The sequence below is a fragment of the Artemia sp. Qi Xiang Cuo genome, chromosome 3 (genome assembly GCF_049724085.1).
Source record: "Artemia sp. Qi Xiang Cuo chromosome 3, ASM4972408v1, whole genome shotgun sequence".
NCBI lineage: Eukaryota > Metazoa > Arthropoda > Branchiopoda > Anostraca > Artemiidae > Artemia > Artemia sp. Qi Xiang Cuo.
In genome coordinates, this window is record NC_142796.1 from 84149132 (window position 1) to 84176161 (window position 27030).

At 34.8% G+C, this 27030-nt stretch overlaps 1 protein-coding gene across 2 annotated transcripts in view; it reads left to right on the forward strand.

Annotated features, from left to right (window-relative positions):
* The window catches only part of LOC148954655 (uncharacterized), a 64893-nt gene that overhangs the window by 17104 nt on the left and 20759 nt on the right, over positions 1-27030 (forward strand). For both annotated transcript variants that reach the window (XM_089087183.1, XM_089087184.1), the window contains 2 exons: positions 9568-9971; positions 19005-19287. In XM_089087183.1, the coding sequence (XP_088943309.1) occupies positions 9598-9971; positions 19005-19287 (657 nt within the window). In that variant the 5' untranslated portion in view covers positions 9568-9597. The remainder of the gene's footprint in view (positions 1-9567; positions 9972-19004; positions 19288-27030) is intronic.

Here is a 27030-nt window from a genome sequence, read left to right on the forward strand (position 1 = left end):
CTGTTTGCAGGTATAGTCGGCTAGGCTCTTGGCTGATAGTGAGATTTTGTGGTGTGTGAAGCACATTAACATTTTACGATGCAAAGCATGCTGTGCGGACGTCACCATAATACATTCAAATAGGCAGTGATCAAATGTTTCATTATTAATAATACAATACCTGCAAAGAGGGGACAGGGGAACTGAACCACTTGAATTAGGAAACCGATACGAGAATGCAAGAAAGTTTAGTCCATTTGTTCCAGAACGAATTCTATGATAAATTTTAGAAAAAAGACTTATTGGGAAAAGGGGAAAGAGTAGGATTTTTCTTATTAAACATAATATCTGATAGTCTCCATTGGTAAATATCTCTAATGGGGATTGGTCTCCCACTTGGCTGGTCAATATTTATAGCATTTTTTGCTATTTCATCAACCTGATGATTACCACTTATACTAGAGTGGCTAGGAATATACTGAAGATAAGTTTTTATGCCACTTGAAGCAAGATTATCAATAATACTGAGACAATGATAAGTGTCAATGTCCAACTTATATTGAGGAGCTGAGGCCAGCAACTCAAGGCTTGATAAAGAGTCGGAATAGATGATAATATTATTCAATTTTTCAATCAAAGATTGGTTTTGCTTAAGGTGTTCTAATGCCATGATTATAGCATTTAACTCTGCAGACATTATAGATACATTATTATACAATCTCTCACCCATTGCAATTTTCAGGTGAGGAAGGAGGGCACCACGTGCTACCTTCTCATTCATTTTGGACCCATCAACAAAGATTTGGAAATGGTTTTTATAAGTAATTGTATTAGGTTCAGCAAATTTTTTCTGGACAAAAGCGCTGGGGGTTAAATGTTTAGTCCACCTTGAGAAATCAGTATTTATTATGGGGATTGACCAATTCCATGGAGGGGATTGAGGGAAAGTAGATGCAATAGACTTTGCGGGTACAGGGAACTTCTTCTGAATATTGGCATACTCATCTGCAATGCCTCTATACATGGCTGGATTTCTTAACCAATTATGTAGGGTGTGTGAGCTATTTGATTCAATTTTTGTAAGATGTTTTATCAAGAGAAAGCTACATCTCTCCCTTATTGTTGTTAATCCACTCTCCATAAGCAGAAACTTGGTGCTTGTGGGTTTCCTAAGACCAAACATGAGACGTATTATATTGTTTTGTATTGTTTAAATTTTTGCATCCGGGTCTTTGCACATGCACCAAAGATGATGAGCCCATGGGGTCTTATATGTTCTTTATAAAACTGGAGTAAGGTTTTTTCCATACAGCCCCAGGGTGTGAAAAAAAGTCTTTTTAGTATAATTGTTTTTCTATAGCATTTTTTTATTGAGTTTGAAATGTGGAGGTGGAAATTAAGTTTTTAGTCAAGCATTAGACCTAGGTAATTAATATGATTATCTTCTGGAATAGTTGTTCCATTTAGAGTTAGTCTTACATTGACATGATTTCGCTTTCGGTGAAATTGGATTATTTTTGACTTGGTAGATGCAATGGGTAAATCTGAATGTTGAGAGAATTTTTCAAATTGGAAAAGTGACTTTTGCAGCTTTGACTGTGCAATCTCAAAGGTGTTGCCAGATGACCATAGCACCAGATCATCAGCATATTGTAGGTTCGTGTGGGGGAGGTTCATGTCCCGGAGATATAGGGCAAATAGGAGGCAACTGAGGACTGCTCCCTGAGGTAGGCCTTTGGATACTGTCTTTTGGGGTGAAGAGGCTGAACCTACACAAATAATGAAAGTTCACAATTCTATGAAAGATTTTATAAAAGATACTAGCTTGGGGGGTAGTCCAAGGTTTGCAAGTTTAATTAAAAGGATCTGGTGGTTCACATTGTCATATGCCCCTTCAAAATCTCGGAAAGCTGCAACTAGGACATTATTTTTTGAGAATGATTCATTTATTGAATTTGTTAACAATATGAAAGCATCTGTTGAGGAATGGTGTTTCCTGAAGCCAGTTTGAGAGTGAGGGATCATATTATTTTTTCGACAAACCAGAGGAGTCGGTAATAGATCATTTTCTCCATTATTTTCCCCATCACAGGAGTAATCATTATGGGCCTATAGGACTCAGGGTTATTTTTGGGTTTATTTTTCTTTAGGATTGGTAAGAGGGACGAACATTTCCAGATATTGGGGAACATAGATGAAGCCCAAGCATGATTATAACAATTTAGAAGTTCCTGTTTGTATGAAGGGGTGAGATTCTTTATCCATGTAGGGTGTATATTGTAATAGCTGGCGCTAGTCTTGGTTCTAATATGATGTATTGCATTGTTCATTTCCTGGATTGAAAATGGGCTGATTATATACTCATATCCTGGGCGAGGTTGGTAACTTGGGTTCAGAGGACTTGGGGGTATTTTGCTACAATTGCTTGATGTTAGATTATTAACAAAAAGAGTGGCAAATAGCTTAGCCTTTTCATTATCATTGTCATAATGGGTATTATTATGTATAAGCTCATACAGGAATGGGGTGGGGGAAATTTTTTTTCCCACAGATGTGGCTTATGACTTTTTGTATAATTGGCTCATGTGTTTCTCTGGAGAGATTTTTTGCAAAATTGTTCTAGTAGTTATATATGGCATTTATTATAGTCCTTTTTGGATTATATTCTGATTGTAACTTTTTTAAATATGTTGTAGGTGATGGTTTTATTAAGAATTTTCTCCAATTTGCCTTTTTTGTTCTCCAGTTATGTTGGCACTCATTTGTCCACCATGCTTTGGGAATATGTTTAGGGAAGGTTTTCCAGGGTGTTGTCCTGGGGACAGCATGATTAGCTGTATTTATTAGTAAAGATGTCAAAACTTCAGCATGTGTGTCAGCTGTTGCATTTGAAATGCATGAATTTTGGGTGAAGCTTGTAATTTCATCATTTAGCTTATTTTGGAACATAGGCCAATTTGCTTTAGTGTTAATATATTTGAGGATATATAATAGAGTTTCAGCAGGTTTGTTTAGGGAGCAAACTATGGCAAAGTGGTCAGTACATAGACTATCAATTTTATTTTGTATAAATTTTATTCAAAATATTTAAAGACACAATTTGTAGGTCAATTGTAGAGAAACTGCCACTTTTGGGGTTGAAATATGTATTCAGGTTTGGAGCAGTAGCAACAGCTAATTCAGTATAATTTGAAGTCATAAGCTCAATGAACTTACCGGCTTTATTTGCCGGTTTATTCCCCCACAAAAGGCTGTGGGCATTAAAGTCTCCACAAATAATAATATTTTTCAACACATTAGAATTATTTATATAGCTGAAGAAATCCATGGCATCTGTAGTTTGGCCATTAGGGTTATAAAAGGTTATTATGTAAGTTTTTGTATTATTCAGCCAAACACTGATACCAATTGAATCAAGATCATTTACAAAATCTGGAAAGTTGATGCCACATAATTTTATATTATTTTTAACTATTAAAGCTACTCCACCTCCTTTTCTCTCTGATGATCTATCCTTTCTCAGGATAGTGTATCCCAGAGACTTAATTTGTTGATTTTGGGTTAAATGAGTTATCCTGGAGGCAAGCAAAATTGATGGAATTATTATTCATAAAAGATATTAGTTCATTTAAGTTATTTTCTGTTAGTATGGAGTATTGATATGTGCTGTGTTGTTGTTTTATTTTTCATATGACTGTGTATCAATGTTCAGCTTTGTTAATAGTAGAGCAAGATCTTTTTTTTGCTTGAATGAGCATATGATTAGGGATGTAGATTTTTGCCAATTCAGCAATGATTTTTTTTTTCTGTTGTTGTTCTATATTCATGGCCTGAACTGCATTGCAGTTTAGAATGAATAAGCATATATTTGGGGTTTGCATGTTTGGCTCTGCATCCAGTTTGTCAGTTAAGGGATTAGTACCTGGTAGTGTTTCTGGTTTGTTTCTTGTTGGGAGGGAGTGTCCGGCTAACCTCATTTCACTAGGCAAGGAGGCTTGTTGGCTCGGTGATTCTTTCTGATAGAGATGTGAGCTGGGGGGCTTAAAGGATGGTGTTTTGCAAGGTGTACTCTATGCATTGGGAGTGTTTGACTTAGGAGTTTTATTTGATTTCAATATAGGTTTTATTTGGTTTGATTGGGCAGTATTTGCTTCCATAGCTGCAAAAGGGTATGGAATGGCCTTCTCTGTTGCTCTTTGGACTGTTAGTGCTCTTTTCTTATATGCAGGGCATTGTGATTTATTGGTGGATTCATGTGGGCCTTTACAACTGATACATGTAGGCTTAGTGTTGTTGCAAGTTGTCAACTCTTTAGGATGGGAGCCTTTACAATTACTACATGCTATGAGAATTTCATTGCATTTATTTGTTGTATGTCCCAGTTTCAAAAACTTCTGACACTGGATAGGCTTTGGCTTGGATTCCTTGTGCGGTTCGATTTGCACAAATAGGAATAACTTTTCTGGGATATTAATTTTTTCCTTCAGTGTAAATAGGAAAGATCTACTTGTTTTTAATCCTTTAGAGTTGGGTTTACCCAGTTGAGTGACATCTTCTACAGGGATTGTGTTACCAGCCCTATCTGAAAGCCCTTCTTTTAACTCCTGAGTTGGTATTTCTAGGGGAACATTATATACTACTATTTTTGTTGGGGATTGTTTTGGGTTCCATTTAGATGAGTTTATTGGGGTATTCAGAAGAGATTTTAGATTAAGTTTTATATCAGCTGATTTCTGATCTTGGACAGCTATTAGCAAAGATCCATCACGGTGAATGTTAAGAGAAAACATTGATTTTAACATTTTGTAAATTGCAACACTTATTGTAGTAATCTTTGTTATTTCAAAGGGGGTATTGTGAGAAATTTTGAGGTAAATTCCTAAGTTTCGGGAAGGATAATCATGGAAAGGAGGAGGGGAAATACTTTTGATTGGAGATATATTTTCCCTTTTTTTGGAACTTCTAAAAAGGACGTCTGAAAAGACATTATCATCTATAGTGGCATTTGATACAACACTGATCATTGTCCTATTCTCAGAATTTGAGCTTTCATGTGAGCTTTGTGATAGGGAGCTTGACCAGCCAGGATGGGGCGAAAATGGATCAATTTCATTAGTATTTCGGGTGGGATCCTGAGGGACCTTTTTTTGGGGGGGAGTTCTTTTCATTGCCTTTTTGAAGAAGCTTTAAGCTAAAAGGGAAAGGATAATAGTATGATACCAGACCGTCTGCACTCTACAGTGGGGAAAACTTCACCATCCACAAAAGAAACACCACAGTATGGCCCTGAGGAGGATTTTGAGCACGAGGGGTTCAGTACAGCTACTGATTAATCGAGACAATAATTCACAAGAAACTTATTTTAAAAATTTCTTAAAGTGTTGCTGTTGTTTCCTTGCCTTGGCTACAATATACAAAATCATGAGACAATTTCTTCTTCTTCTTCTTGTACAGGAGAGCCTTTGGAAGCTCGCATCAGCCTCCTTTCAGCTTCATGATGATTTGCCAAATTCCTAGAGACAGGGACCAAACCCAGTTTTATGAGTTCACTTTGAGTTATAAAAAACTGTTAAGCTTACAGTACCACATACCAAAATAAAAACCTACTTTGTCCCATGCTAGAAAACCCCAATTTAACAAGATTATTTCGTTTGGCTGTTTTAACATTACGAAGCTTAAGAGAAACATCACATTTTCGTCAGTGTTGCCACAAAAAAGTAAGAAAATAAATGACCATAACATTCAAAGATCAAGAATATGTTGAATCCCAAAGACAATGCAGCTTCAAAGAAAACTTAAATCTTCTTAAGTTCTTTGATGGCATGTTTTAGCTTATTTTCTGCTAATTTTCCACAAATTTCTCATTTTTTGATTTGGCATCCGCGGCTATCAGAAAGTACCTGAGGGTAACTGTCTATGAGGGTTATAAGAGTCTTGCAAAAATTCTCAAAATAACACCTAGGAAAGCTAGGATGCAATGCAAACTGTCTTAAGAATGTACAAATTTTTTTGGACGTTCTGACTATGACTGATATCACAGGTATGACAAAAGGTGTCTTGCTTCTACATAAGTGACATATTTGAAGCCCTTCCTTGATGGTTCCTTAGAAATTCGAACTAGAACATTTTCTAGAAGTTCAGTTACACAATAGGGCTGTTCTTTTAATTATCTTTGTGCTAACATCTTTTGACAAAGAATGCTTAAAAGTGAAATCTTAGCACTAAGATCTTACATCTTATAGCGTTCTTTTGCAAACGTCTTTCATCATTCTGCTCTGATCAGTGGTCTAAGAACATTGATGAGTATATCATCAAAGTTCTATCATCATTGTTCTATATGGTAGAAAGATGGCGTCTTTCACACTTTTACCTCCAAATTCTCCCTACTGGAAAATACCAAAACTAAGGAGTTTGTATTCTGACCTCAAAACGTGGCAAGGAAGCTTCTTGCAGTAGCTGAAAATCTCAGTGGCGAGGTCATCATTGCCACCCTTCAAGGTCAAAACCAGGAGGTAAGGAGATTAAACTCTCCCTTGGATTTGCTGCACAAATACTAACTTCTGATTGAGCACCCCCCCCCCCCTGTTAAGTTAACAAGGGTAGATCTTTACCCCATTTCCCAGCATCATTTATCTCAGCCATATCATTAATACTAATCATCTCCTCTAATACCTGGTATTGTCTTTCCCATTCTATGTCTGAATCATCACCACACTCTGGCATAAGGTTGAGGAGCTCCTCCTCCCCTTTACTGCATGGCCAAAATGTATCACAGAAAGATCCCTTTCCAAAATTGATCCTGCCAATGAAGCAGTGGTGTCTACCAATGCAAAGGGGCTTCTTTTCTGAACCTTTAGGATTTATGCCTCTTGGTCTGTCTAAATTGATGGGAAGAGGAAGCATAAATACAAGACATCAGTTTGAGGGTTTATGTCTCTCAGTGTCTTGGGCTTGGGTAATAGTTTTAATTTTCTCGGGCAGATAGGTTGCCTGTTGTGAAAGAATTATTCTCAAGAGTTTCCCAGCAAGCTTTGCTAACCCTAAATATGGCTTTATCTCCTTTTGTCGGTCTTCCCCACAAACCTCTTGAAATCTCTCATTTGAGTCCTTATATATCTTATTAAATGCACAATAAGTGTATATGGTCTGTAATTTCTTTCTTGAAAACGACACTAAAGTTCCTTTTCTGAAAATTGCTTACCACTATTTTCTGTGTAAAAAAACGATCTATATAGGTCAAGACCTTTGAAAATTACGTTTCCCCCACCCATTCCCCTTGATATATTTCATAAATTGTCTGCTAACTGAAATTAGAGACCCTTGAAGGTTTAAAGCCCTGAGCGTAAGCAAGGGGGTTTCGAAACATAGGTTTTATGACAAATCCGTTTATTCTGAGCTTTCAGATAAAAACATTCCTGTTTGATAACTGTGAAATGGGTTTAGGATTCTTAATTGCTTTGCATTAAATGCTGCGCATTGCAGAAGAAAAATTATAATAATATGAACATATTATAATATAATAAGAAGAAAAATCATAATAATAACTTGCATGCAAAGGTACTGAGCTTCAATCAGTGATTGTTGTTCATTTAATAAGATGCTTTGTTGTAAAAAAAACAATTTTAATGTGAATGACGTCACAGATACCCAGACCTCGAGTACCCTATTTTTTACTTTCTAGAGCTTATAAAATGAAATTAAAGTTGTTTTACAAAAGAAACTAAAAAAAAACAGTCTTTTCCTTTCCGCCAAGCTAAGCCTGGTCACCTGGTACTCTTCATTTATATGATCCAGTAGTTCCCAGAGAAAACGTAGGCATCGCCTCATGTGGTTGATGTCTTTGGTCCAAGTTGGAATTGTGTGTTGTTTTGTCTAATTGGCATGACCTTTTGCCCTGGTTTGGTATTCAGACATAGTAAGTTTGTTTTATCAACAATACTCTTTGGAATCGGGGTGATTCTAGTATAGAAAGTATGGTTTAAAAGCCTTCAAACTATGGCCTGTGGCCTTCAGGAATGAATGCCACATCTCACCAATAGCGCTAGAATTGAAATTTATGCTCTTCTAAATCTCTTCCTGAACTTACAAAGTGTTTGATACTCAAAATATTTTTTTGGGAAAAAGGGAAGAAGAAAGGAGAGTGATTAGTGTATTGAAAATTTTCCTTTGCAGTTTAGGTTTAATGTTGAGTTTAACCCAATGCTGATAAATTGGTCCTGAAGCTGGTCTTATGAACCAAAATTAGCTAAACCAAAGGAATTCCCTGCATGTCAAACTATACATTTTATTAATTTGAAATTACAATTTGACAAATATCCCAGTGCTTTTCCAAATTTAACTGCCCAGGAGGTATTTGTGACACACTGGGCTTTGACCACCCATGAATGGAGGAATGTTCAATCATCCTTCCATGTTTTTATGCCATAACTTTTGGTCAATGGGCCAGTCTAGGTGGGGAGAGGGAATTCCAGTCTATATGCAGGTATGCTCAAGCACATAATCAAATATAAACACTATTATGCACATGTTTAATCTATAAACCTGGTACAGTAAATCCAAAACATCAGTAAAGCGTCTTTTATAATTTTCTCCTCTTTTTTTACTGGCTTGATTATTTTGCGGTTTTTTCTAAACCGAAAATTAGTCGCCTTACAAAATCCCGTATCTACAACGCCACAGTCTCAAGCATCATGCTGTACTCTTCTGAGACATGGCCGATAACCCAGACACAGCTAAGAAAGGTCGATGCCATCCAAACTAGACACCTGCGTCGAGTTGATGGCTTCAAATGGTATGACAAGATCCGCAATAATGAGATCCTGAGGACCTTCAAGTTACCGAACCTTTTAACCCAAATAGAAGCTCGTTCTCTAAGATGGAATGGCCACTTACTCCACCTCCCGCCAACTACCCCTGCAAGGATCATATTGGACTCCAATCCCTTGATTGTCTGGAAACGTCCTCAAGGGAGGCCGCGCACCAGATGAGCTGATGTTATAAATCAACGCCTCTTCAACCGCAACATCGATCCAAATGAGGCCCCATACTTAGCCCTTGACAGGGCTGCTTGGAGAAGACTGACAGCGCTGTCAACCAGTTCCCTCTACGCTGACGACGCTGCTGAGCAAGAGCGTCAAGTCAAGTTAGTAAGTCAAGGCTTGGTTATACTTACTTTTTGTTAGTCTATATTTAAAACCCCACATTTATTCTGCCTGTCCAGCATATAACTATAGATATGTTATCCATATCTTTTGTTGCATACTGAATTAATGGGTTTTTTTCTTTTTGTTTTACTGGATTGGTTAAATTGACCTTTGGGTAGTCTAAGTTTAAAACCCCACATTTATTCTTTCTACCTGGCATCTACCCATGGCACATGCCTGATTATTGCCATTTATTCCCTGTAGATATATATGCTCAAGGCCGTACCCAGATGGGGGCCGAAATGTTTGTTTGACTCGTAAAAACGTAACAAAGATGGATATAAACAAATTTCGTATGCGTTTTTTGAGGTTTGTGAACATAGTGAACATAGGTCTTCGTCTTCCTCTGCTGGTTCATTGACTATGATACCTTTTGGATTTTCAGGTTTTGAATTCAACTTAAAAAATCTTCAAGATGGGTCGAAGAAATATCAACACAACCAAAAGTGGGAAATTCATGAACCCTACTGACCAGGCTCGCAAAGAGGCAAGAAAACGAGAATTGAAGAAAAATAAGAAACAGCGAATGCTTGTACGTACTGCAGTATTGAAAGGGAAAGATCCGAGTGAAATTTTTTTAGAACTAGAAAAGATCGACTTAATGGAGTTTAATCCTGATCAACCTCCGCCATTGAACGATAAAGTTTTGAAGGAGAAGAGGAAGAAATTGAAGGAAACTCTTGAAAGGGTTTATAAACTTTATGAAAAAGATGATCAAGAATTTTTCTTAAGAATGAAGAAAATGGAGGGGGACTATGTAAAGCGAAGAGACCAGATAGTTGCTTACAGGTAATTAGTATTAGTAATAATTAGTATTACTTTGATGGTGTATGAGGTAAGAGCTAAATTGGCTGCGTTTATGATGACCAGCGTGATCGTAATTTTGTTATGATTGTTCATAGGGTGTTTTTCCTTTTGTGTCCTCTGTCTATTTTAAAAATAACAGGAAAAACCATAGGGAATTTATCAAAGACAATGAAATTTTTAAAACTTTAAATGAATATTTCGGCTCTATATCCAAGGGCTGTCCTCAGCAGAGCACATATATAAATGAAATTAAGACTTACAATAAGGTGTAATCGTTAAAACAAAAATTAAAACAGTCCCAGGATCATTAGTTTAAAGTAACTCAATTAGGACCAAAGAGAAAACAACACAAAACGAGGCAATTCATTCAGGTAAATACAAATCAAGAATGTGTTTCCAATGAGACTCTTGTGTTTTTAGCAGCCAACCTAAAAGTTTTTTTTCACGGGTTAATCGATATTGGCTACTGGTTTTGTAACATAGATTGTTAATTAAGTTTGATTAATTAAATTTGCGTGTAAAGCATTGAGTGAGTACCAAGGTCGTATCCAGGATTTTGTTCAAAGAGGGAGGTTTACACAAAAAAAACCTTAAAAATACCTCAAAATTTTTTATATGCATTTTTTTTTACACTTTTACGAGTTGTAAAAAGTTTCGGGTGTGGGGGATGAAATCTGGCCCCCCCTCGATATAGCCTTGTGAGTACTCCCCCAAATCCCTATTAAAAAAAAAAACAACCTAATGTTTGATTTCCATTGCCTTACGAATTTTAGCTGTTGTTGTTTTTTTTATGATGGAAAGGCAGTTTGTCGTTATTTGTAGACAAGTGTTGTTGCTTGGTCTATTCTTAGTGTTTACAGATAAAATACGTAAATACCAGTGTTGTCAGACTCTATTTCGTTTTTGGTAAAACAACCAGTTTGAAGTTATGTTTGACTAGGAAAGAGCCTGCCAGATGACTGAAAAAAGGTGACAGAAAAAAAGATAAAGAAAGAAAAAAATTCCTAGGGTATACTCTGATGTGAGGACAGGAGAAAAAACACTTTGCCCCTTCCCCAAAGACAAAATTATAGGTCCCCCTTGGTGGATTCCTCTACCGCTTTATGTTGAAATCGTAGAGTTCCCGCTGCAAATTACAGAAGTAATGTGACAAGAAGTGGCCTATCTCTTCCAGATTTTAAGTTGATAAAGGTAAAAGGTCGTGAAAAGGTCGTAAGGTAAAATGACACATTTTGAGATTAGGCAGAGCATTCATACTCGAGGATATTATTTTCCAAAAAAGGGCTATACGACGTCTTTTTTTGTAATTTCATAATTTATCGTATGTGATTTCCTAATCGCAATTTCAATCAATATAATTTGTAATTTCAAGTTTCGACATAAGGGTTGTAGTTTTTTTTTTCGTATTCGTATATTTAAATAGCTATCGTAGCACTCGAAAATGAGCGCTAAATTGTGCCACTTTTACAATCACAAGATAAATAGAAAAAGAGAGAGAGAGGGGGGGGGGTCGCTTGCTAAATATAGTTACAAGATATGGCATGAAGGAGTTTACAAATCTGTTCGGAATTTCACATTTCACAATCAGTTCCATCTTGTTACAATATAAACTTCGAGTTGAAGCTTCGTCTTGTTACTAAAGGGCTTGTTGATTCGACTCCCGCCAACGGTGATTTTTTAGCCTTTCCTCTTTCCCTTGTAACTATTTACATGAAGTCCGTGTTTACCCCTGTCTTAGAAAGGGGATTCATTTCCCATTATGCTATTCCTTCTGTTCCACTATGTAGAATAGAATAAAGATTTCATTCTATAGTATACTATATTCTTAAAACTTTAAAGCCTAGTAGAAAAAAACTATTATTTTAACATTTTGAGAGTTTAAAATAATATGAAATTCTGATACGCTGTAAATACTTTTCGTTATAGTCCCTCGACATGAGAAGCGGAGAAAGAGGAATCCCATTGCCCCCCCCAAAAAAATATAAAATATGGCCTACAAATATATCTTCACCAATTTGAACCCTTTCTCCCCATGACATTTACTCTATCCCCCTCCCCCTCTAGATAATTTATAATTTTATTCCGAATGGGATTAAAATAATGCTGTGAGAAAATCTTAAAGAGCTATATCATTATTACCCAGCTATAGCTCTATCTTTTTTTTTGCCCTGAATCTAAGATTGACATTAAGCCTATAAAAGAAGGAGCATGATGCGCCTTCTTTTCTTTCGCTTTTCTATGTTCTTTCTCCTTTTTTCTGTTATCAGACAAACTCTTTGGCTCCTCAAAAATAAGTAAACAGATTGTTTTATAAAGAAAAAAAAAATGAGAGAGTCTGACAGCACTGCTATTTATTTCATCTGTTAACACTAATAGTTTACTACAAATGCAAGTATTACTACTACTAACAACAACTCACCGCAGCATCAAGCCGCCTGGGGCCAACACAGCTACGCACACTCGTCCTCCATCCCAATCTATTCAAAGCCTCCCTTTTTACACCCGCACACGAAGTTCCCATTTCCTTTAAATCTTTCTTTATGACGTCCTCCAACCCCAGACGTGGACGACCTGCTTTCCGTTTAGCCCTAGACGTTGGCTGAAAAGAACAATCTTCGGCAATCTGTTATCTTTCATCCGCAAAACGTGCCCTAACCACCTCAACCTCTCTTTCATTATAGCCCTAGAGAGCGACCCTGAACCTTGGCTATTTTACTTTTAACAGTTTGGCCCTAGACGGTTGGCCGAAAAGAACAATCTTCGGCAATCTGTTATCCTTCATCCGCACAATGTGCCCTAGCCACCTCAACCTCTCTTTCACTATAGCCCTAGAGAGCGATATTGAACCACATTTTTCGTATAGCCTTTTTTTTTTAAATATGGTCAGACAGCCGGTACCCAGAACAATCCTTAAGCAATTTGTCTTGAAAACATCTAGCAAATCTTCATCCGCTTTTTGGAGAGTCCATGCTTCAGAGTCATATTTGACCACTGTCATCACTGTCGCTTCTAATATTCTAATCTTGGTTTGCAGATTTATCTTCTTGTTCTTCCAAACTTTTTTATTTACTGTGAAAAAACACCCTGAGCCTTGGCTATTCTACTTTTGAAATCTTCACTGCTCCCACCATCTTTACTAATAATACTACCAAGGTAAGTGAAGCTGCCCACATGATCAATCTTTTCATTACCCAACGTCCCCTTTTCATCTTCACTTATTCCTAGCCTTAGTGACTTAGTTTTCTTGACATTAATTTTCATACCTATTCTATCACCCTGAACTCGCAAAACCTCTAAAACTTCATTCATTTTGCTTACACTTTCATCTAGGATACTTAAATCATCAGCATAATCCAAGTACAGGAGATTTCCTCTCCATTTGATTCCGTGATCTCCCATTGCCTTTCCTGTGCTCCTTAAAACAAAGTCCATCAAAATAATCCATACAAAGGGGGATAGAACAAAACCCTGCTTAACTTCTGATTTAATACAAAACCAGCTGCTAACCTCATTTCCTACCTTAACCGCAGCAGTGTTATTCTCGTGCATAGCACTAATCACTTTAATGTATTTGTCTGGTATACTATACAAGGGTAAAACCTTTACTAACTCTCTTCTATCAACAGAATTGAACGCTTGCTCATATACGAGTAACCCTATAAAACTGAGGACCAAAGGTGTTTGAAAACTCAGGCACTTAAAACTCTTGAAGGCACTTGAAACTCAGGCACTTAAACTTTTGAAAACTCCTCTATATCTTTTCCTGCAACTCTATCTCGGTTAAGCAAATTCTCAAAATGTTCGGCCCATCTCTCTTTAGTATTTTCCTTATCGCTAATTGTGGCCCCATTCCTATCTTTAACTGGGCCAAGTCTGGATTGACTACTCCCTCTCAATTTGTTAACATGCCAATACAATATTTTACTTTAATGCCGTCTAGCTGCATTTTCCAGATCCTCGGTAATTTTATCCATGGCCTCCACTTCACATCTCCTTATTTCATGTTTTAATGCTTTCTCCACTTTCTTTACATTCCTTTTGTTTTCATATGATCCATCACTCAGATAATTCTTTTACAAGTCCTTTCTCCTTTCTATTAAACATAAAGCTTTTTCACTAATATTCTTAGCTGCAGTTCTAGCTTTCTTCCCTAAGACACCTTCGGCAACTTCACAAATTATTTTTCTGAAATTATTCCAACCATCTTCCACATTATCAAATTTTAAACTCTAAAGTTTTGTATTCAACTGTTCCTGGAAGTTTTTTCTCAAGTTCTCATCCTGGAGTCTACCAACATCATAACTCCCCAGGAGGTAGTTACCCTTCCGAAATTTCAGCTTTAGATTAACCCTAGACGCTACTAGACGGTGATCTTTACTTTTAGCATCAACAACATCACTCCTTTATACCCTAGTATTTCGTATTGAAATACTGTCAGTCTTCGGTATACTATAACATAATCAATAAGGTTTGCTGTCTTACCATAACGTGAATACCATGTTAACTTATGGGCCATTTTATCACCAGACACCGTATTGGTTATAACTAGATTGTTATACCTACAAAATTGCAAAAGTCTGTATTCTATACCCTAGTATTTTGTATTGATCCTGCCAGTCTTCGGTTTACTATAAAATAATCAATAAGGTTTGCTGTCTTACCATCACGTGAATACCATGTTAACTTGTGAGCCATTTTGTGACCAAACACCGTATTGGTTATAACTAAATTATTATACCTACAAAATTGCAAAAGTCTGTAGCCATTACTGTTTTTTCTTCTTCTTCAAATTGACCTTTGCTAACATATCATTTACCTCTATTTTTACTAACCTGGGAATTAAATTCTCCCAGCTAAAACACAATATTTCTACAGGGGACCCTATCTATTCGCTCTTGTAACTGTAATTAAAACTCATCTGAGTCACTAATATCTCCGCCAGTTGCTTCTACAGGGGCATATACTACTATAACTGATACACTGAACTTTTTAGTAATAAAATGAGCAATTAGTATTCTATTATTAATACCTTCCCAGCCTGAACAAGCCTTAGTAGCTTCCTTATTCATCATGAGCCCTACTCCCTGTCTATGTACCCCATCCTTCCTGCCTGAGTAAACAAATTCTATATCACCTAATTTCATGCTTCCTACCCCTGGGATATTAGCTTCTGAAACTCCTAATAAAATGCAAGTATTCAGCTTAGTAAATGTATTTTTCAAACCCTAGGGGAACAATTTGAATTATTATTGTTATTATTATTATTATTATTATTATTATTACACAATAATAGTAATAATAGCAACATTTACTACAACTGCAAGTATTCTGCTTAGTAAATGTATTTTTCTAACCCTAGGAGAGCAATTTGCTTTATTATTATTATTACTTATTATTACACAATAATAATAATAATTACAAAAGTTTACTACCCAACTGCTAGTATTCAGCTTAGTAAATGTATTTTTCAAACCCTAGGGGAGCACTTTGTGTATTATTATTATTATCATTATATATTATTATTACTATTATTATTTTTATTATCTGTTATTATTATTATTATTATTATATAATATTGTTATTATTTTATTATCATTATTATTTTATCAATGAAAATAGCAATAAAGTATTTTTCAAAATACAAATAGAAGGGTAAAACTCAAGGGGGTTTGCTCCCTTCCCCAATTGGTGCCTTTGGTGTCAAACCATTGGTACAAATATACCTTTGGTAGATTTTGATGTTTTCAAAGGACTTGAACGTGTTTCAGGCAAATACTGTTCTTGTGGGGCTCTGCCATGTATTCAACTTAATACGTGAATAGAATCCTCCATTTTACACTCCAGAAAATAAATATTTTTATTTTGAATAGGACTAAAATAATGCTTGAAGAACATTTTGAAAGTCTATATCATTCTTACTCAGCAATAGCCCCATCTAAGGCTAAAATTATACATCTTGAAGAGTTCTTGTCTCCTAAAAATTTATGTGCTCGTGGAATTCTTCCCTTACACAGGAAAAATTCCTTGTCTTGTCGAAGACATTAACATTTTACGGGCCTAAACCACAAATAAAGGTCTCAGAGATAGTGTACAGTGTAGAGGTGGATTTTTTGGGCTCAAGAGATATGGTGAAAAACCCAGACTCACATCGAGGGGAGGTTGTTAATAATCTTATTGAATTCACTCCTTATTACTCTAATTCAAAAACTCGGGAAACAAAAATTCTGGTAAATTTAAAAAACGACCCAGACATCATTATCACCAGGGCTGACAAAGGGAATAAAATTGTTATCTTTGATAAAATATCGTCTAACAAAAAGGTTATGGATATATTGTCTTATGCTCTCACTTATAAACGTATAGATTCAGACCCCGCTGACAAGTTCACCTGTGAAGTAGGGGAATAGCATAAAATTTTACAATATGAAAGACTCGTTACTCTCCACCTGTAAAAAATATTCTATCATGAGGGGGGCTCCGCTCCTAAATTCTATGGTCTCCCAAAAATTCACAAAGATGGAGTTCTTCTGCGCCCAATTATGGCCTCTTATAGCTCGCCAGCTTCCAGACTGGGAAAATGGTTATCCACAATTTTTCGTCCTCTTATGTCAATGCAAGCTTCTTACATTAAAAACTCAGTACACCTTGTTGAAAAACTAAGAAACCTTTATAGAAAAAAAGACACAATTTTGGCCAGTTTTGATGCCATTTCAATGTATACATCTTGTGATATAAAAAAATGTGAATTTGCCTTTCAAAAGAAACTAGAAGATAATATTGACCGGGTGGATTACAAAACATTAGATATTGAAACTATTATGCGACTTGTTCGGCTTTGCAATAGATATTTTTTAAATTTTCGGTACATCAATCAATTTTTCACCCAAAAGAATGGGCTCCCTATGGGTACAAGCCTTTCACCTTTTTTGGCCACTTTTTACATGGAATTTATTGAAACCTTTGCTTTGAATACTTTTCCTCTTAAATACCAGTTAAGGGGCCGGTTTTTCAATGATCTTTTCTCTGTCTGGGATCGCGGAGAGATAGGACTTAACAGGTTTTTATTTCCTCTTAATAGTTTTAATTCCTACCTTCAGTTCACCTTGGAAGTAGAAAGTAATTATAAACTGCCTTTTTTAGACTTCTTAATCTTCAACAAATATCTCAGCCTTAAATATTCAATTTATAGAAAACCTATGCATAATGATAGGTATTTGCATTTCTCTTCCAACCACCCTCCTTGTGTAAAAAGAGGAGTAGTTATATCTTTAGTTGATCGTATCATAAGAATTTGTTCAAAGGCTCATATAATTCCAGAATTAAATTATCTGAAGGACATTTTGTTTTGCAATGGATATCCCATCAAGTTACTGGAATCCATCATAGAAAAAAGACAAAAAAAGGCAGAAAAAGATTTATCATCTCCGCAACCTCCAACAGATATCATCCCTTTAGTGGGTGATAAGAAAGTTTTTACTGTTTTGCCCTATTTTCCCAAATTAGGTGACAAATGGCAAAGAATTCTTAAAAAAACATAACTTAATTGTCACCTTCAGAAATTCTAATAAAATCGAGAACTATTTTAACAACGGTAAGGATAAAACGAGCCCTATTTTGAGCAGTGGTATTTATTGGGTTCTATGTTCTTGCGGCTGTTTATATGTTGGAAGAACCCATAAGCAATTGGGGGAGAGATTGTTGGAACACAGGTCCTCAATCGACAAAGCTATGGAGCTATGCCAAAGGCCTGAGACTTTTGATTCCGCCTTGGCTCAGCATGTGAATGACAACCCGCACCATTTCGTTTTATTCGATAACACCTCCATTATTGCCCCTGTTAAAGGTCTCATCCAAGTTTTCAGGGAGGCAGTTGAGATAAAAAAAAGTACATTCACCGAAAGGTTGCTCTCAATAGAGACACGGGAGAAACCTATTTAAGCCCCATTTATAATGAACTAATTAATTCTGATCGTTTTTCCTGCACTGAGGACGGTCAAGCGGAGGTCTTGACCGAAATATTTGCATTTTAGTTCATATGTTTCACTGGCTTGTATAATCCTCGTTTTTCTCTTTTTTTACTATTGTTTCGTTTTATCATGATTAGCCAGTGTGGTCTTAGAAATTGTTTATATTTTTTGTTGTTGTTTAAAACGGATCATAAAACATCATTCGATTCGTAAGTAGTAACATCCAGTTTTAAAGTCAGACAGCTTGTTACTGTTTTATTCAGTTCACTTAAAACTAGAAAAAAAAACATTAACCCCCCAACGGAGAGCAGAGATCGTAAATTTGGGTTTATAAACAGTAGGGCATATACAAAATTTTCATATAGTTATAATAATAATAGTGAAAATTAACTTGATTAACCAAAAGAAAACATAAGAAAACAAAGAAATAAAGAAATGCTGAGCAAGAGGGCGTGTGAGGCCATCCTAACATGAGGACACTAAAATAAACGCTCACGCACCAAACATTTTAATATATTTACATTTAATATAATTATTGCGTAGTAACCAAATTTAGTCCACATCCAATTATATGAATGAAGGTACTATTTACTATTAAATAACTTAAAATGTTTCCTTGGGAAATTTGAATTGGCTACTATAGAATTGTAGTAGTAAGATGTAGTAAAAGTAGTGTAATATGTAGTAATAGTAAGTAAGATGAAATTATTGTCAGAAGAACTTTTAAATCCTGCGGTTTCAACTTCAGGAACAACTTTATTAATTTCGTGAATGCTGTCTCAACTGGTGATAAAGAGTTTGAGTTGCTGGCGATGGTGGTAAAGGGGGAGGGGTGATCTAACTTGATCTGTACCCGGTGGTGCTATCTTCGAGGGTCAATCAATGCGCGTTAATAAATAATTGATATTAATAGTTCATTAGTATTGATTATGATTTTGACATTTACGAATTTGCTCAATGTTTTGTTTTTTATTTCGTCAAGATTTTTTTTTTATAAAGTTTTATTTGTATGTCAATTAAATTTTAAATAATTAGTGTTCCCTTGTAGAGATGCTGTCAGAACTGCCCAACATGTTCAAATTGTGGATATTCCCCTACCTACTGCTGGTGGAAATAAACTGGAACCAGATGGCGCACAGGTTTTTCATCCCAGCCACGCCCACTTTGGTGGCTATCAAGTTCCCCATGTGTTTTATCCCTCATATGCTCCTATTCCCATACCCTCTGCTCCTGCTCAGGGGATATTGAAGAAAACCTCTTCGTTTGCATTGGAGGCCCTAAAAGCTAAAAAGCCGCCTGGTGTACCAATGGGCCCCCCACCTATATTATCGGTGAATACTAGTCTATTATAAATTTATGAAATGCTTATTCTTCTTTTCCTCTTTGATTATCAACACTTTTTCTTTTTTAAATTCTTTCTTCTGATTATTCTTTGATTATCAACACTTGATTTTTTTTTTCGGCTATTCTTTTTTTTTCTCGGATTCTGTACTTTATAAAAGAAATCTGTATGGCTACCTTAGACAACATTTTTTTAAAACTTGTTTTTAGCTTGTTTTTCTGTTCATAGAATATGGAACAAATTGTGAATGGCTTTTACTGTTTCAAACTCTATTTAGGAAGGTGGTAATAGCTACAAAAAAATTGAGTAAAATATTTAAGCAAATAAAAAATTCTTTCCCCCTCCCCCCAAAGACGAGTTTAAAGAACCCCAGTATGCTGAACTTCTGAGGCTAAACAACTACCAGCCGTGATTGCTATAAAATCTTTTGGCATGAATCAAATAATCGAAGGACCCCCCCCCCTCTCCTTAACAAATGTAGCCTGGAATTGTTTTTCTTCGCATTTTTACCGTTTAATTTTTCATATTTTCGCCAGACTCTAGACCTTTGTCAGTTGTTAATTTGTTCTATTTGTTTTAAAATGCCATATGGGTGTTCTTTGAAATACGCTTTTTAAGTTAAGTATGGCAATTGGTGAGTCAGTCAACGCTGCTTCTTCTTACAAAAGTCAAATATTCAAGACTGCTGAATGGGTAAGGAAAACTCAAATATCTTATATTCCAATCATTCAAAACTGCTGAATGGGTAAGGCAAACTCCAATACCTTATATTCTAATCTATATGACTAAAAACCTTACATACCAATGAATTCATCCTTTTATTCATTCATTCATTCCTTTTATTAATCATTCATTCATTTCAAATTAATAGCAAATAATAGACTAGATAGAATAATAACGTTCTTGTATATAGACTTTTATAATAGACTTTTAATGATAACGTTCTTGTCTACGCCCTAATAACATCTAATGACATGAGAGTATTACCCTTTGACTCTCCAATCAATAGTTTCCATGCATAATCAGTGGTGGATCCAGGGGAGCGAGGGGGCGCGTGCCCCCCTACGTCGTCTAAGGTAGTGTAATTTACTTAATTAACGCAAGTTTGGGTTAATTAAACTTGCTCCTAACGCAAGTTAATCGGATCAACCTATTTTGCCCCCCCCCCTGAAAAAAAGTCCTGGATCCGCCCCTGTGCATAATGGTTGCTACCGTGTCAATTTCCCCCCCCCCCATCCTCGTGACCTTAATGGGCCAGATATAGACCTAAATAATATAATTATATATATCTAGTTAGCCATGGCTCTTTACTTTTTCATCAAAGTCTACCAACTTGATTTTAATACAAGAATCAACGGTATATTCATTTAATATACAGTTACAATATTCAATTCTGGAAAAGGCTTATTCCAGCTTTGCCTCTCACTTAGACTATCTGTATTGACCTTTCTCCAATTAGCCATGGCTCTTAGCTTTTTCATCAAAGTCCACCAACTTGATTTTAATTAGAAAATCAACAGTATATTAATTTATTTCAATATTCAATTCTGTAAAAGGCTTATGCCAGCTTTGTCTCTCACTTAGACTATCTGTCTTGGCCTTTTCTGCAATTAGTCATGGCTCTAACTTTTTCATCAAAGTCCACCAACTTGATTTTAATTAAAAAATCAACAGTATATTAATTTATTCCAATATTCAATTCTGTAAAAGGCTTATGCCACCTTTGTCTCTCACTTAGACTATCTGTCTTGGCCTTTTCTCCAATTAGTCATGGCTCTTAACTTTTTCATCAAAGTCCACCAACTTGATTTAAATTAAAAAATCAACAGTATATTAATTTATTTCAATATTCAATTCTGTAAAAGACTTATGCCAGCTTTGTCTCTCACTTAGACTATCTGTCTTGGCCTTTTCTCCAGTTAGTCATGGCTCTTAACTTTTTCATCAAAGTCCACCAACTTGATTTTAATTAAAAAATCAACAGTATATTAATTTATTTCAATATTCAATTCTGTAAAAGGCTTATGCCAGCTTTGTCTCTCTCTTAGACTATCTGTCTTGGCCTTTTCTCCAGTTAGTCATGGCTCTTAACTTTTTCATCAAAGTCCACCAACTTGATTTTAATTAAAAAATCAACAGTATATTAATTTATTTCAATATTCAATTCTGTAAAAGGCTTATGCCAGCTTTGTCTCTCTCTTAGACTATCTGTCTTGGCCTTTTCTCCAATTAGCCATGGCTCTTAAGTCTTTCATCAAAGTCCACCAACTTGGTTTATTAAAAAAAATCAACAGTATATTAATTTATTTCAATATTCAATTCTGTAAAAGGCTTATGCCAGCTTTGTCTCTCACTTAGACTATCTGTCTTGGCCTTTTCTCCAATTAGTCATGGCTCCTAACTTTTTCATCAAAGTCCACCAACTTTTTTTAATTCAAAAATCTACGGACAATAAAAATATTCCATAGCTGGAATCATCGTATCTATTGTTTAACGGGCATTTAGTCCAGATTCAGTATCTGGTCCATAGCGTCACATTTTTGCGAAATAATGGGAACAATTTGATAGATATATTATTATTATATTAGTAACAATGACATATCATTAAGTAATTAATTAATGATTTATTAATGTTAATATATCAATAATTAATTAATGCATTATTTAATCAATATAACATATTCATTAGTCAAATAATGATACATTAATTAATGCTTGATTATATTAATTAAAAATAAAATAATGATAATAATAATATAGATATATTATTAATAGATATATTATAGTTGGATATATATATTTAGAAATGATTTAATAAAAACATAAAAAAAATATTGATTATAATGAACTGTGTACATATTATAAAGCAAGAATTTCATTATTGTAGTGTTTTATATTAGTTTTGTGTATGGCCCCGGGCTATATCTAGCCCCGTTAGAAGAGGTGCAATTAGGGGAGGGGTGGGGCAATTGTCACAGTAACGATCATTATATTTTGAAAGTGTGTTGATTGGGGAATTACTGTTTCCTTCTGAAGAAACTCAGATCATAATGATAATTCTTTAATCTTTGGAACCTGTTTAGTTTTTAGTGAAGTGGAACTGACTCTAGCTTTCATGAGGGATTGAGGGGGGCAAAAATACGATTTGTTGGTGGAAATATCTATTCGTTTTAAGTTTGACTTGATAGTAATTTCTATCCATCTTAGGTTTCATTTCTTCTTTCAGTATGATTTATGTTTGACTTTTCACATGATTTAATTTCTGCATGTATTAAGTTTTTAATGCAATCTTTGCTTTTCGTTGAAAAACTTCTTTGTTTATTTTGAATTGTGTTTAAAATTTGAGAAGACTTAGATATCTTGTGAATGGCATATACATGATAAAGGACGTACCCAGGATTTATGTCTGGGAAAGTGAATGTGAGACTGCGCAGGAATCTTAAACGTGGTAAATAGATAAGATTCTAAGACAGATCAACAGTACAAAGATCAGTTGCTTCTGTGTTGTTGAGAGGAGTACCTTATTTATTTCGTATATTTATTTCATTTAGTCCACTGCCTTGAATTTTATATGAAGTAGTTGCTGTATAGATTGGATTGTTTTTTCTTTTGATTCTCTTTTAATTTTAAATTCTTTCCTTTTTTATTATTATTATGGTTTAAATTCTTTCCCTGTGTCTATACTGATGACGCCTTGTTGTTCAGAGGCGAAAGATTTTGATTTTTTTTTAATTCGTCTTTTTTATTTATTATTCGTTAATTTTATTATTTATTCATAAACAATTAATTTATTTTATTATGAAATAATTTACTTTATTGTGATTGTTCGTTTATTTTATTATTCGTTGTATTTAAAAGTAAAGAGGATTAATTTATTTGAAAAAACAAGGAACAAAATAAATAAAAATGGTTAGCCATGAAGCTCTAAGGAGCCTTTGCGGCTAACGTAAGCAATAAATTCCTCCATAATACCACCAAAACCAAAATACAAAAAAAAAGTTAGGAAAAAAGGAAAAAAGCTGACATGAACAACACAAAGAGAGCTAACACACATAGTTATATAATTATTTAAATCCTACTAAGTTTAGCAAATACAAAAACTATATTCACGAGAGGACAAGAAAAAAACAGTCCAAGCACGTTAATTTAAATTAAACAATACAAAGGAGGAGGGGCCTGAATCCGGTCTAGGACCATACATCGCATTAATCATTCTCTTAATGTTATTTTGTTCCTTTTCTTCTTCCTACTGCAAGATTTTTTTTCATGGTGGGCCAGGTCGACTGTAAATCTTTTACAGTCGATTTGTAAAACTTCAGTTGATTACCGAAACTTCAGTTGATTACCAAAACATCAGTTGATTACCAAAACTTCATTTGATTGCCAAAAGCTCTTACGTTCAACTCCCACTGACGCAAGTTTCTCTAATATTTTCCTTCTCTTCATAAGCATTGCCATTTATCCAAGCCAGTATAGAATAATGTTTTTTGAAGAGCTTGGGGGAAAAGATAGTAGAACACAAAGGACATGGTTTTAGACTACCTTTGGTGTGTATCTGTTTTTTTTTTTTTTTTTTTTTTTTTTTTTTTTTTCTGCTGATGGATGGTAAATGCATCTACATTGAAAGAAATATATTATAGTAGTTTTATAGCTAACAGATATAAGAAAAAATTAATATTCTGGTTCAAGCAAATGGGATAACCCCAAGGCCCTCACTCCCGCTCAAAACTATGGCCATGGATGTTCCCAATAATACTTGTCTAGCCTGTTCAAGTTGATTGCACATTTAATTATGAAATACATCAGTTTTTCTTTAAAGCGTCTCATCCAGCCAATAACTTTTAGAAAAAAACACTTTTTTAATTTCTCCGTAGTTATTCTAATTTCCTCCGCAAGCCGTTCGAATGTCCCCCACAGTTATAAGTCAAGGGAGAAACTTGGTATGTTTTTTTTTATCACAACCTCTTTAGTCTAATGGCTGCAGCTACCCTTCACTTATCTTCATTGCTCAGTCGTGGTTGCATTTGCATTTAGGACTTTAGCAAAACTAGAACTTCAATCCAAGTAACTGGCAATTTTAAAATTCAGGTTTGAAAAAAATACTTCTTTTGTTTTTCTTTTTCATAGGATTTTACCTTTGTCTTTTTTATTATATTTTTATATAACATTTTTATATATCTTTGTACATTACCTATATCTTTATTTATTCTTTTTGATTTGTCCTTCTTTTTATAGTTTCTACGCATTTGGGATTGATCAAAAAATTTATAATCTGCCTCACTAATTGTAATTATAAGGAAAAATCGTTTCCCAAATTCATCTTATCTCCTTTATGTATCTGACTGGAAGGATTACATCGAATCTCATTCATTTCTCTAAAGTCACTCTTGGGCTTGTTAACTCTTAGGTGTCTTTGAAGAATTCTTTGGAGGACTCCTCCTCCCCCCACCCGCTTTTGTGCCCTTAAGTATAAAATGTTGATCGATAAAGGACTCTGTTGTTCGTTTTCTCAAATAGTATATTTTTTATTTAAAAACACCAATCTGGCTCCTTAAGACAGAGTTAAGACTTAAAGGCTTAAGGAAGTGGCTGTATAAAAAAAGGATAGAAAAAAAGGAAATCCAATTTTAGTTTTCCATGACTCAACTTTGAGAACGAGTTGGGTGTTGAAATCACGAAACAAACAACATGACTTTAAAATTGATTGAGTGTGATAAAAAAAAACCTAGGAGTTCTATTTGTTATGAAAAAACTCATAGGATTTTTGTAGTGTGAAATGTTACCCCCCCCTCCCACCTCCAGGGGAGTAGCTCCAGCATTTTATTGGAGAGGGGAGGGCAAGAGGTTGCCATATCCGGATAGTCAAGGGGCATGGGCTATATAATAGTTTTTTCTCCAAATTTTTAAAGGGGCAACTAGAAATGTTGTAGGGGGTGAGAATTTTTGTAGAATGAAGTGGTGATGGATTTCTAGGACAGACCTTGGCCCTCGACGTAACTGATGACTAAGTTAAGAATTCTTAGGGCCATACATAAATTAAACAGAATTTTAGGTTTTAGTGGGTTTTTTTGTAGGGGGTTGCTTTGTTAGTTTTAAACCAATCTGTCAAGAAAAAAGAAAAAAATAATGGTTTTCAAAGTTGCAACATTTATTCAAATACGTATTTTAAATCGGCAGTTGATTTTTTTTTTTTTTTTTTTTACAATCATCTTGCCTCAAGAAATTTAAAATGGACAGTGAAATTTATCAATACCTAACTGTATGTGGTTTCTAGGACACATTTTATAAAAAAATGTAAAAGTCTCCGGAGGAACTGACCGGGAGCGTGATCTTTCTTCTGTTAATAGCTCTAAATTGGTTCTATTCCTACTCGATATGAATTTTGTCTTGGTGTCCAACTTCTATGTTATATTCTGTCAAAGACATGTTGCAAAAGACACATGCTTTTACTTAAAAATTCAGTTTTTAGCAAAAAAGGATTTAAATAGCTTTAAACCTTTACCAAGGTTAATTTTAAAATCATACATATAGAAAAAAATAGAACATTAATTTTAAAATTTTATGACGTTTTTTGGATGGAAATAATATAGGTTTTTAGGGCACTAATTATACATATATAATTATAGCGCCAGGGCACTAAGACGGAATCATGATATCCTTAATTGATTTTTCTAGGCAAAGTAATTAGTTCAATCTGTATAATGAGCCTATACAATTATATTAATCTATATAATATAAATCTATACAATTATAGCACCAGGGCACTAAGACGGAATCATAATATCCCTAATTGATCTTTCCAGGCAAAGTAATTAGTTCAATCTATTTAATGAGCCTTTTTGTGCAAAAGATTACAAGTAGTGCTGTTTGCCGTTTATGCTATTATATGACCTTTCAGGGAAAAAGACTCAATTTAGTCTCTAAGAAAATAGAATTTGCTTAATCCTCTAAAAAATAAGAAAAGTCTCTAAGAAAGTAGAAATTAAAAATGATTAATAAAATTTCCTAGAAATTCTTTCTTGTAGTCTATTCATCACAAGCCTTCCTGCTGCGAAAACAAAAGATTCTCATAAGAGCTTGAACTTCTATCTCCACTCTACATTTTTGATTTTTTAATTATTTTCTTATGTTGATTGCGATGATTTTAAATGATGACCCTGACGGTTTTATGGGTAGACCCGATTGACATACACCCCATTGACATGTATGAAAGGTCTTTTTAGTGTGAACTATTGTACTTAGTGCAAGGTAACTGAACCATTTTGCAATAAATCGTATTTTCTTCGTATTGTTATAATTTTGTTGCAAAAATTCGGAGTTCTCAGTGAAAAGTCCTATTAAGAGCTATTTTTGTGAGCTTTTAATGGTGAGGACCCTTTTTTAACGAAGACTCGGTCTCTGATTGAATAATATAAACTTGAATCACAGAAGAATATTTTCTTCGTATTTTCTATAATTTCGTTGCAAAAAATTAGAGTTCACTGTGAAAAGTCTTATTAAGAGCTATTTTTGTGAGCTTTTAATGGTGATGGCCCTTTTTTAACGAAGACTCGGCCTCTGATTTTAAAATATAAACTTGAATCACAGAAGCATATTTTCTTCATATTTTCTATAATTTCGTTGCAAAAAATTAGAGTTCACACTGAAAAGTCCTATTAAGAGCTATTTTTTGAGCTTTTAATGGTGATGGCCCTTTTTTAATGAAGCCTTGGCCTCTGATTGAATAGTAAAA